At 42.0% G+C, this 12652-nt stretch overlaps 1 protein-coding gene and 1 long non-coding RNA gene across 3 annotated transcripts; both read right to left on the reverse strand.

Annotated features, from left to right (window-relative positions):
• Positions 1 to 7192: 7192 nt before the first annotated feature.
• LOC143485630 (uncharacterized) lies at positions 7193 to 9827 on the reverse strand. Of its 2 annotated transcripts, none has more exons than XR_013122958.1 (5): positions 9682 to 9827; positions 9113 to 9578; positions 8895 to 9033; positions 8699 to 8802; positions 7193 to 7983 (listed from the first exon to the last, which is right to left on the reverse strand). It is a non-coding gene; the product is annotated as an uncharacterized LOC143485630 (long non-coding RNA). The 2 variants fall into 2 exon arrangements; XR_013122957.1 differs by having other exon boundaries at positions 9110 to 9578.
• A 691-nt stretch (positions 9828 to 10518) lies between these two features.
• On the reverse strand, positions 10519 to 12652 carry LOC143485737 (ubiquitin carboxyl-terminal hydrolase 37-like). The gene is made up of 8 exons (XM_076985268.1): positions 12263 to 12652; positions 11916 to 12082; positions 11745 to 11797; positions 11615 to 11654; positions 11262 to 11426; positions 10889 to 11020; positions 10641 to 10767; positions 10519 to 10524 (listed from the first exon to the last, which is right to left on the reverse strand). Exons 1-8 carry the CDS (start codon positions 12287 to 12289, stop codon positions 10519 to 10521), a joined length of 717 nt encoding a protein of 238 aa, XP_076841383.1. The 5' UTR covers positions 12290 to 12652.

A 12652-nucleotide genomic window follows, 5' to 3' on the forward strand; every position in this document is an offset into this window, starting at 1 on the left:
TCTAAACACACTTTTTGCAAAACATTAAACACAGTTGTTCACATAAGACATTCAAACATTCAAAACTGAAAATCATGTGTTTCTTTTGAAAACACTGCCACGCAACTGCTACACTCACCTACCAAAATCCATACCCAGTCCTCCTCACACGTTACAACACTTGAGCTATGTATGTTTAAATCAATAGTGGTTTAAATTGATGTCCACACACTCAGTCTGTATGTCTATCTTTTTGCAGGCTTCTACCCAAGACGATTGCATGGCAAGCACCTACAAGCACCTGGGAGATGGTCTGACTTGCCAGTGGATGTACTGATGCCGGGGGTTGGATGTGCCATTGCCACAAAAAGGACGTGCTGATGCTCCTACCTGAGGCCCAACATCTACACCGAAGGGGACTGTGGGAACTAGAACCATAAATGTAGAACCACCTTTTGTCCACAAATACGGGACTTGTGCCAACAGGCTGCCCAATGGAGGATGGGTTTCCCTTTTCAGTCTTGGTCCTCCCAAGGTTTTCTTCCTAATTTTTTATTTATTTATTTAAACTTTATTTTACCAGGGAAAAATCCCATTAAGAACCTCTTTTTCAAGGGAGCCCTGGCCAAGATGCAACAACAGCAATACAGTTACAGCCAACAAATAAAATTACAAAGTTAATTAAAACAGGTGCATGTGAGGGAGGCTGTCTCTCCCTCACTTCCTAATCCCCACCATCATCGTGGGTTTTTCCTCGCCACTGTTGCCTTTGGCTTGCTCATTATGGATCTGGAGCCATACGATTGTAAAGCTGCTTTGTGACAACATGTGTTGTAAAAAGTGCTATATAAATAAATTTGACTTTGACTTTATGATCACAGTGTACCCTTCTTCTGATGGCTACTTCCAGCAGGATAACTCGCCATGATTCATCTCAGACAGATTTATTGAACACAACAATGAGTTCCCTGTACTCCAGTGGCCTACATAGTCAGATCTCAATCCAATAGAGCACCTTTGGGATGTGGTGGAACGGGAGATTCGCATCATTGATGTGCAGCCGACAAATCTGCAGCAACTGCGTAGCAATCACATGATGCTATCATGTCAACATGGACCAGACTCTCTGAGGAATGTTTCCAGTACCTTGTTGAATCTATGCCACAAAGGATTAAAGGCAGTTCTGAATGCAAAATGGGGTCCAACCTGGTACTAGCTGTAATGGGTGGTGAACCCGAGGGTAGAGAAGGATCCATTAGCAGGTGTAAAGATGTTGAATTTTAATATAGAAAAACAATGAACTGAAGTCCCAAAAGGGGACGACCCCAAAGGGTAGACAGGGCAGCAGCACAAAAGGGCAAGACAAAAACGGGAGAGTCAAAAACCAGAGAGAACTAAGAGCAGCAGACAAAGGTAACAAAAGGGCCAAACAGGCAGGAGGATCAAAAACACAGAGCAAGGATCAGAAACCAGAACATCAATCAGAGAAATACACAGGATCACAGCTTGGTAAAGACACTCAGAGAGGCAACACTTCGCACTGGCGACTTGTGAACAGAGTCCTTAAGTAGGGTGTGGTGAATAGTAAATTAGAGTCAGGTGTTCTGGTCAATATTCCAGCGATGGCGCCCTCTGGCGGTCACGGGCGTGATTGCCATTCCTGACACTAGCAAGGTGTGCCTAATAACGTGGCCGGTGAGTGTATATACTGTATATACTATATTATATAGTGTATATGATTGTGATGGAAATTGTGTTATACTGATTACAAGAGAATTGTGAAGTGTGATTCAGTATGAAATCATGTGCTCATGTGTATGTGTGTATTATGACCTATGGTTAAAGGAATGTGCAGAGGTAGAAAACACTCTTATCTGCCTTGACCCGCGGACCCATCAGCTGTTTCTATAAGCTGCTGCTTATGCTAAAACATGAAAACTACTGTCAGGAGAGAATGCACATGTAAGGCAAAAACTGTCTACTGTGCATTCTGCCTTGTTTCTCAGTGTGCCCAAATGTACTCTAAACATGTGATAAGAACCCCGCCTACTAAACGGTATAAAGGAGGGGGACGGTTCTCTCTCCTCTCAGCTTCTGTTCTAGACTGAACTCTCATGCTTATTTTGTCTATTAATAAATTTCTCTTTTAACCACGCCTGAGTCCTCGTATATTTCAGAAATTTCCACGACAATGATAATGAATTACATGAATGGGTTTATACCTATTATTTTTACTTTTTAATTATGACCAAAACTGCTATATTTATTTAAAATATCATGGGTATACATTCAACATAATACTAATGCTACTCCCACCACTAATAATAAAACTACTGTAAATGTTTTGTTAATTTTCCTTAGCTCAAGGACAGTAACGTTTCACTGGGGCCATCCCGTTATTTACCACTAGGTGGAGTATGGATGCCATGCAGGGCTAAATGATCACTTAATTCTACATATTTTAAATCTATTTTAATTATCTAACAATAAAAATGAATTATTGTAATAATTTAACCATCAAGCTAAAAAAAGTCTAGATCTGGGTACCATGGAAATGTCTTCAGAAGGTACAAGGTGTGTGGAGCACAATGCTAATAAATCTTTTTTTCTTTTAAACTTTAGATAATTCTCCAGTGGTCTGTTTCTGTATTCATACAAGTGCTAGAGCCATCATAAAGCTCTTTTTTGAGGTTCTAATTTCTGTAATCCATGTTAAATTAACTTATTCTGACAGATGCACATGAAGTCAGAATCACAGCCCACTCAACAGGCAAACAGACCATCTTTAGTACAATTAACAGCCTTTAAAATAACTTGGATGCTGGCTGCAGTCAGCTTCTAGGAATCCTCATGAATTATCATTTGTGTAAGTCAGATCATATGGTGGTCTGAATGCCACCCTCACCCACACAGTCCATAAACCACATACAGTGAATTAAGTGTAAATGGAGTTTGTCACCATACTGGACCAGTAAGATAACACAATGCAACATAATGTAAGCATATTTTATTCATTCTGCTTTAACTGGAGACTGGAGTGACTCTGGAGTGTAACTGGAATCTTGGAGGTTAAGCAACAGCTGAGCTGGAAGACAAGAGACAAAAAGGTCATTCACTCACTCAAACACTAGCTTCACCTTCAGTGCTGTAAACCACCTAATAGGTTTACCTGGTAGGTTCTGCAGATGCATCCTGGTATCCAGGATGTCCTGGAGTCTGTTCATCAGCACAAAGTAACGTAGGAGAAGCTCCTTGGGCCACAGCACCTTCTCATCCTCCATCTGGAGGCTGCATCACCTGCATGTTCGCATACTCGGGGAGAAAAACTTGATGTTTTTCATCCACTCCCACAATCAGAATTAGAGAAAATAATTTCTTCCTTAAATTGTGGCTACCTGCACACTAGACTCGGTTCCATCAAAGTTATTAAAAGAGGTATTACCAGCGGTAACTGAACCTCTTCTAACTATAGTTAACTCATCCATTACAATAGGTCACATGCCCAAATCATGTAAATTAGCAGTTATTAAACCTCTGATTAAGAAACCAAATCTTGATCCTACTGTACTATCTAATTATAGACCCATTTCAAACACATCATTTATATCTAAGATCATAGAAAAAGCTGTTGCCCAGCAATTATGCCTATATCTGCATAGGCATCACATATTTGAAAAGTTTCCAATCTGGTTTTAGGCCCCATCACAGTACTGAAACAGCATTAGTTAAAGTAACAAATGACCCTCCTCCTTGCTTCAGATCAAGGTTATGTATCGCTGTTAGTGCTTCTTGATCTTAGTGCAGCTTTCGACACAATTGATCATAGGATCTTGCTAGAAAGGTTAGAACGCTGGGTTGGAGTCTCTGGCACAGCCCTTTCATGGTTTCATTCTTACTTAACAAATCGCTATCAGTTTGTAGAGCTCAATAATATTCCATCCAAACATACAAAAGTTAAATATGGGGTCCCGCAAGGCTCCATTCTAGGACCACTATTATTTACATTATATATGCTACCACTGGGCACAGTTATAAACAAACATGGTGTCACTTTCACTGCTATGCAGATGACACTCAACTTTACATATCAGCCAAACCTGATGACAAACTCAGTTTAAGAAAAATTGAGGCCTGTGTAAGAGATATTAAATGCTGGATGTCTCTAAACTTCCTCCAACTTAATGAGGACAAAACAGAAGTTCTCCTTCTGGGCCCTAAGGCCTCAAAACAGAAAATTCCAGATCTAATGCTTAATCTCGCAGGCTACCCCATTACACCTGGCACAGTAGCCAAAAACCTAGGCGTCATACTCGACTCTGACCGATCATTTGATAAATACATAGATAATACTACTAGGATAGCTTTTCTACATCTCCGTAACATTGCTAAATTAAGAAATGCATTATCACAGGATGATGCGGAAAAATTGGTGCACGCCTTTGTTAGCTCTAGATTAGACTACTGCAATGCACTACTGTCAGGATGTTCAAATAGGAATCTAAATAAACTTCAATAGTTCAAAATGCCGCAGCCAGGGTTCTGACCAGAACTAGAAAATTTTCAGCATATCAGTCCAGTCCTATCAGCCCTGCATTGCCTCCCAGTTAAATTCCGTAATTGACTTTAAAATTCTTTTATTAACTTATAAAGCATTTCACGGGCTTGCTCCTGAGTACCTTCAGGAACTTATTTCCTATTACAAACCCCCACGCCCACTAAGATCACAGGGTGCTGGTCTTTTATTAGTTCCAAAAATTAATAAGGTAACAGCAGGGGGAAGAGCCTTTTCTTGTAAGGCCCCCCAGCTTTGGAATAATCTTCCTAAATGCGTCCGGGACTCTGACACAGTCACAATCTTTAGAGTCTAGGTTGAAAACCCACTTATTAAGTTTAGTGTTTGATAATTAATATCCCCCCTTAGATAAAGGTACAGATCCAGGGGTTCACAGGCGAAGGGTTTTATGGTAGACTGGGGCGCTGGTGCTGTCGTCCTGTCACTGCTCGTGGTCACTCAAGTTTGTTGACAGTGCAGTGGACGGATGCCATTGTCTCAGAATGCCCCCAAGCCTATGTTACCTTCTGGTTCTGCCTTTTTAGCTAGGCTGTAATAATTTAACTAAATGCCGGAGATGCTGCCACACTCCGGAAATGTTTATAATTTCACCTGTCCTGGATATGTCCTCATACAGAGCTAATTTTCCCTGTTTCATTTCTCCACATGGCTGCCCGCCTGCTTGAGGAATAATGAGATGAGGAGACCAGCGATCCATCCTGGGCCAGCCACCTCCTGCCTAACCGGATGCATACATCATGATGGACATTATTACATATTTTTCCTTTTCTTTCTCTTCTTTCTATCTAAATTGTTGTTGTTGTTGTCATGGTGACCGGTGTCGGCCAGAGGAGGATGGGTTCCCCCCCTGAGTCTTGGATCCTCTCAAGGTTTCTTCCTCATGCAAAAAACTAGGGAGTTTTTCCTTGCCACTGTCGCCTTTGGCTTGCTCACTGGGGCTAGGACTCGGCACTTGTAAAGCTGCTTTGTGACAACAACTGTTGTAAAAAGCGCTATATAAATAAAATTTGATTGATTGATTGATGTTCTCCTCCACATACGTCTCCCATCTAAAATATCTTCTTCATATACAGTGGAGTCTCCTGGGTGGAAATAGACTCCTCATCCTCCTCAAGTGTAGTAGGAAGTCTGGACAAAGAGCAAAATGCAGTAACCAAAAAATACCTATATAGTAACCAAAAAGTTGTACATTGTATTTTGGACTAGGGCTTGTCATGGTATGCCAGCCCTGTAGCCCAAGGGAGACGCCCACACACATCTGCACACACCCTTCACTTATTCTACACAAGTGACTGTAAGGAAGGAGTGAAGCTACACAAGCCTCCCGCTCTTCTGAAGTCACAGCGCCAGGGGTCTCAACTTCTCGAAACATGCATGTTCAATCTCCTGAATACTAATGACCTCCACCTGTCCCTGTGTGTCCCCACCCTCCTCCACCTTTCTTACACTACTCACTTACCACTTTACATTGTGAAGTTTTGCCTCTGACGTTGCATAGTGAGCGTTCCTTGCTCGTTTTTGCCTACCGTTGTTGTGACCTTTGCTTCTCCCTTACACCTCATTCTCAGCCCGACCCCTGGATTTGTAATGGACTCTGGACTGTATGGACCATGCTGCCCTGACCCTGCTGCCCTGTGTTCGCTTCTTTTTGTACTGTGTGTTTTGTGTGTGTCTTGTGCTGCTAGCTACAGTAGATTGTGTCTGGAGGATAAAGAAGCACTACGCTGCATTTAGATCCTTTTGTGGTTTTTCCAGCACATATTACAGTCACAAATGTTACAGGTTTTGCTTCCCATCTACATGGGACCATTACTTACCCACTAACTAGAGACTGGCTTAATCTGCTAAAATCAGAACAAAAAACAAACAAAACTTGGCTATTAATGTGTCTATTTGCATGCATAAAGATTGTCTGAGCAAATTAAGTAAAAAAACTACAGCATGAAAGAACTACTCACCTGCATTTCAATTCGTTGTTGCACTTGAGAGTTCGCTCCTTACAGAACCGAATGTATTTTCATGTGTGGGTATGCAACATGGATTTGGCTTATTAATATTGTTCATTAAATGACAATGAATGAATTCTTCTGCCCTTGCACAACTTTACCATCTGCATATTTCATTCAGCACAACTAATGACTTGTAGTGTAACCTACCAAAAATGCCAATTACAATGTTCAGGAATATGAAGGAGCGAATACAAATCCACAGAACGATGTAAATGCTGCAGGTGATGCTGTCCAGCTCTGGAACCCTTTGTACTTCTGACAGCAGGACACACCAGTGAGTCATGGTGAGCAGCGTGAACAGTGTGATAAATGCATTGTGCAGATCTCTGGAGAACACAACCAGCACGCTCACTTTCAAAGCAAACACTGGCAATTATCAAATACAATGTAAAAACTGAGGAGTCCAAAATGACTGAGGAGCGACATTAGGCAAACAGCCAGAGAAAAGAACCAAGAACTATTTACTACTAATGTCACGGCCTTTCCCGACAAAGGGCAACATTTTATATTTCCCTTAGCCCAATCCCAACCACTACACCTTGGGGAGTCGCAAGTTGACAGAAATGCAGAGAGAAGATGGGAATTTGCACAATATATTTATTCAACAAAAGAATTTTATATATAAAAAAAAAAAAAAATCCATCAACTCCAAGTGCACCCAGTCCCAGTCCAGAACCTCGGCAGCCAGTTCAAGGAGGGACACGCAACAGTCCACTTAGTGTTCTGGATAGCAATGCTGCAGACAAAGGACAGAACAAAAACAAAACGCAGTCACCACTCAAAATAACTGAAATTGTAACAAAGAAACACACAAACCCACAAAGACGCAACACAAAAATGGAGCCCAAAGAATATAGAATATTTTAGCCAAACAAAATGTTCCCTAATAGGCTAGCACTGGAAAAAAAAACTACTTAACACCACAGCAAACCCTCCAAATTATAAACCCCAAAATAAATCAAACCAAACAAATCCAAATCCCTTACACACAACCAAAAATCAAATAATGAAATAAACCTATAGCAGTACCCAGCCTAATAGAAAGCAACTTAGCTATTTATAGCAACGGACTCCAACAAACTAAAACAAAAATGAAAAATTAAAATGTACTGCCCTAAAACTACGACTGGTGGATGGCAGAAGGTTAAAATTCTTCTAAAAAGGTAGGGGGTTGCACTTAGCTTTTTATCAGCGTGCTTCTCGTGCACAGACAGCACCAGCAGCAGAGTCTCTCACGTTCTCGCTTTCACCAGCAGCTCAGCTGTATTTACTCCGGCACGTCCCAACTTCTCAGATCAGTCGGACAAAACAGACACCGCTTGGTTCACTCGGTTCACCCTTCAAACAACGGAAGTCTTTCCGCTTTGTTGCGTACTTGCCAGAGTCGGGAGCAGTGTCCGCCTGTGTCACGCCTTTTCTGGCCTTTAACACATGAATGGTGGAGAAAATCAAGCGTTGACAGGTCATCTAGGCTACATGCTGTCTAAAGTGACGTCATTCATGAATAGTCATTTTTTATTAGAAAGCCTTTTATCTACTAAGATTTGGAAGAAAAGCAAGGGGCTATTTACACAATTCCCATAGAAACGCAACCCATTAACAGATATAACGGATATAGCATTGAAGTGATGATCACCTTTACAGCTTGTTATTTAGCAGTTGCCTGTAGTCTGCTGGTCTGAATCATGTTTAACTAATTAATTGTAATGAAAATACCATCTAAGCATTAATCATTTTAAAATGGTAGTCTGTAGCCTTATCACACAAGGGGGGAGGAGTGTTAATGTTGAACAAATAATAACTCACTTGAAACTTACCAGTAATATAAAAAGATGTAATATACCACACATACCAGTGTGAGCGGTAATTTAGGAAGGAAGTTTCTAATTGTGTCTAGCCTTATAATTTTGATTGTAAGGGCAGGGTAAAGGTTAGGTTTCTGCCAACATGTAAAATCTTATGGAATTTGTATCTGTCCCCATGGACAGAGGTATCTATGTTCCCAAATCTGAAAGGCAGAAGCCGTTCTTAATGAATTATCTCCTACGATTGGACGACAGGAACAGACAGAAATAGACCTGAACTGAACTGAGCAGATGTGTAGTCTGTCTTGTTAAGTGAGGATGTAGGTGCTTACATGTGTATCCTGACTTAGTCATGGCATGGAGTTGGGTTTAGGGGGATACTGCTGCTTCTCCCTGGTCCACCATCCACGGGACCACGTTCTTCTCTCCAGCCCCACTGGAGACAACAGCAAAACAGGAGCAGCTGGAATTCAGCCAGTTCTCTATGTGTTTCAGCAGATGTACCTGAGTTAGAAGGTGAGCTACTACCTTTGCATGTAGAAAAGCAGGTAGGCTGTTTTTGCCCTGCTCTTAAGGACGGCTGGCTCTGTCTTTTTTGAAACCTTTGAATCGTTGAATTTTAACCAGCACTCTCCTTTCTCCTCAGCTACGTCGCTGATGTAGTGCCCTGTCAGGGAAGCAAGATGTCATTAGTCACTTTATAGTTTCTACTGCATGTTTGTGGATATTATCAGACTGCTCACCACTGTCCATGCTGCCACCCAAATGAGACACCACAGCGTGGAGTCTGTAGATGTCTGTGTGAACAGTTTCCTGCAAACAACAAGTACATCTGTTTTTTCATATGATTAAGTAAGAATGCATCTTAGATCGTTGATATGGGTCTCTCTCATATCTATCTATCTCTCTCAGCCTGTCTTTCTCAGTCTCTCTCAGCATCTTTCAATCTTCTTTTTCATCTCTCTCTCTATATCCTCACCAGTGGGCTGACGTGCTGTACTTTCTCTCCCTGTCCTTCTCTGCTCTCATTTACTACTAATGGGTTGAGAGAACTACATCATTATGGCAGGTACGTATAAACGTAGACAGGTTGTAAATCCAAAATTTAATTGATCACTGTAGGAAAATGGCTGATGTTTACCTTGTTCTGGCACAGAGCTTTTCTCCAGATTATCCTCCTCATGTCCTTTGTCCTGGGTGTATGCTGGTCCACTGTGGACACATCACAAAGCCATTCAGTTAGCGTCTCATTGCTAATTGTGAAAGGGTGGACAGAGGTGAGAGAGCGTATGCTCAGGCCGTTGTACAAGCTGACCTTAACGGTTGCCCGAGTGAAGCCACTCCAGGGAGGACAGAGAGGTCCAGCTCTGAGGGGATGTCCATTAGGTTTGTTAGTTTCTTGCCCAGCATGTCAAACCTCTTAATGTGGAGGATCAGAACTCTGTTCCAAAAGGAAAAATGATGTAAGAATTGGAAGAGTGTGAGATGACTGCTTTAAAACTCATTGTTTGTGGTAATTCACATAATGCGAGACTCACCGTGGGAGTGTGAAGAACTCCACCACTTCACATGCCTCGGTGCCTTGACCACATTCACATTTGAACTCCAAAACCGTTGACTGAAAAAAAGTTTTCATTGAGAGTGACAATGGTTAGGATGGCTCCCTAACTTAACAAACTGGCAAAAAAAGTGTTGTCCAGTAGGGGTGTGTGAGGTGACAGACCTTGAAGTAATTGTGTAGGCTGTCAGTCAAGGTAGAGCTCAGGTTAACAGAGAGGTGGTTGAAGTCCTCCACTCTGGAGCTCTGCAGTCCACAGCTTTCAAACAACAGAAATCAACAGAGAGGTTACAACATTCACACAGAAATAACCCACATTATCCCATACCAAGTGTGTGCATACTTTGTGACAATGCACACTCTGAAGAAACACATGTTAAGAACAGTTGATTTACAAGAAGGAGATGTGGTGATATAGCACAGAATTACCTGCTGCAGGTGCGCACAGATTTGAGGTGAAACTCAAAATTTGCCACAGGGCAGATGTAAGAGAAGGAGGAAACCCTGAGTGTCTCTCCCTCCTCCTTCAGCTGAAGCAAACACATCATCAGGAACTCATGAGCATCCTGTGGAAGACAGTACATCGGAACGGCATTACTCCTGGACTTCAGCAGCAACAGAGTTGAGAAAACAAAGAAGGTTGTGTGCAGTTCCTGCAGACTACTGCATGTGGTTCTGATGTGTTCTGAATGGCTCAGAGGGTTGTTTAGCCGAACCTGTTCGTAGTCCTCTCCAAACGCAGGGCATCTGACTGAAATACAGGCATTCAGGGCTCTCAGGAGCTTCTTCTTCTTTGAAGAGCTACGACTAGTGAGCCTGCCTTGCTGTAGATCTGCAAAACATCTACGCACAGTAACAGGGAGACCAATGTGGTTTATAACTCTCAGCATCACAACACCTCTCTAAGCACTCATAATTGAACAGTTCATTTAGACATGTGACTTCTCTGTTCCAGATCAGGTACCTGAGCATCTGGCAGCTGGATGGATCCGTCCAGCTGGAGCACTGAGCTCTGATGGGGCTCCAGAAGCAGGAGAGACTCAGAAGACACTGCAGAGTGGCGTTCATATAACATGTATTCCCAATGTTGGGAAACCTAACAGGACATTAATGTTTAGAATAGATTTAATACATAATCAGTAAAACTTCCAGGCCACTAGGTGTCAATGTCACATAATTTCAGAATTTGAAGAAGAACTGCAAAAATACTTATTGCTCCTTTAATTGCTACGTGCCTTTATTTTGGTTCAGAGATAAAGACTGTGTACATTACATCTGTGTACACTGCAAAATCACGTAATGGTTGTGTGCTAAAACACAACGTGTTCTGTCTTTACCAGAGCTGTTGGATCTCTGTGTCTCTGCCAGCAGAAACAGTGGGGGCGTGTCCTTGGCCCTCACCCTGGCCACTCTCAGTCACCCTTTCACTACTGACGATGTGCGGTAACAGGTGCTGCAAATTCTGCACACGAAAGTCTCCCTCTACCACAACAGCCGGCAATCTGAAAGAGAGAGTAAAGTGACAGATGAATATGGAGTTTGTGTAGTGCACAAAATGTTCACATACATACAAATGTTGTTTTTAATATTTTTCAGTTTCTCTTGATTTATGCCACAATGTCAATATATAACCATTATAGATTGTCCATACTTTACTGTGCCATGAAGATGACTTTAATAATGTACCCACCTATCCATGGGCACAGAGCACACATCTTTATCAGCAGCCCCTATGGAGAGAACAAAACCTTGGAGTAAGTGTCTTTGACTAAAACATACTATGCAAAGGTACAAAATCATAAAAGATTCTGAGCTCTGACCAGGAACAATCCCTTCCGTGTTCTTGGGTTCAGTAGGGAGTTTGTTGTTGGACCTGGGGGCAAATAATTCCAGGGAAAAATCATAGACAGAATAAATAATAACCAAATGTGCATGTGACTACACATGTGCATGTGACTACACAATTCATAAGGCTGGGACGGTTTTCATACCTGGTTAAGTGTCCCTCAGAGGAAGAGGAGCAAGAGATGGAGGAGGAGCTGACATTCAAGGACTGAGTGTCAGTTACTTGTGTCAGGGAGGATGACTCTATATGTCTCCACCATCTTTGCTTTTTCTTCTTTTTAACTTCACTATTCACACCCTCTTTGTTCTTTTTCTGTAGGAAACCATTGGTTTGTCAAATCATGGGTATGGGAAACCTCAGTACACCCTAAAAAGCATCACATCTTAAATCGAAAAATATCGGAGAAAATATCGGAGAATCGGAGAATAACCGGTATAAAAATGCCGGTTACTCCTTTTTAGACCACAACGTATAAAAACGTTAGATAGCTACCTTCATACACGAGTAAATGCAACCCATTTGTCCGATATACGCTCCTTCCTAACAGAATTAATGTAAACGTCGTCGCGTCGGGTTTGCAGGTACTTTAAATGTGATGTTCGCGATATATTGACCTGGTTCTATTGTGCAGCGCTGTCACGGCCTCGTTGTTAACGTCAGTAGCTATATGACGTAATAGTGCTGCGTTCTGTTATCGTTAAGTGTGAAGCTGTAAGCTCCAGACTATTTAGCACAACTTCTATACCCTATATCCAAAACCAAACACTTAGGTCCTCAGACACAGGTCTTCTGGTGATTCCAAAATACAAGCTTGTCACTGCTCGTGGGCGCTCATTCTGTGTAATGGCCCCAAAACTGTGGAATGGCCTCCCGCAACATCTC

The sequence above is a fragment of the Brachyhypopomus gauderio genome, unplaced genomic scaffold (assembly GCF_052324685.1).
Source record: "Brachyhypopomus gauderio isolate BG-103 unplaced genomic scaffold, BGAUD_0.2 sc37, whole genome shotgun sequence".
Lineage (NCBI taxonomy): Eukaryota > Metazoa > Chordata > Actinopteri > Gymnotiformes > Hypopomidae > Brachyhypopomus > Brachyhypopomus gauderio.

Excerpts from the sequence above, each read along its gene's own strand:
- LOC143485737 (XM_076985268.1), bottom strand. The coding sequence starts at position 12,289 with ATGGGTTGCATTTACTCGTGTATGAAG. Across the intron at positions 11,655-11,744 it reads CACGGAAGGGATTGTTCCTG|GGGCTGCTGATAAAGATGTG; the intron begins GTCAGAGCTCAG and ends TTCTCTCCATAG. Across the intron at positions 10,768-10,888 it reads TCCAGCTGCCAGATGCTCAG|ATGTTTTGCAGATCTACAGC; the intron begins GTACCTGATCTG and ends TACTGTGCGTAG.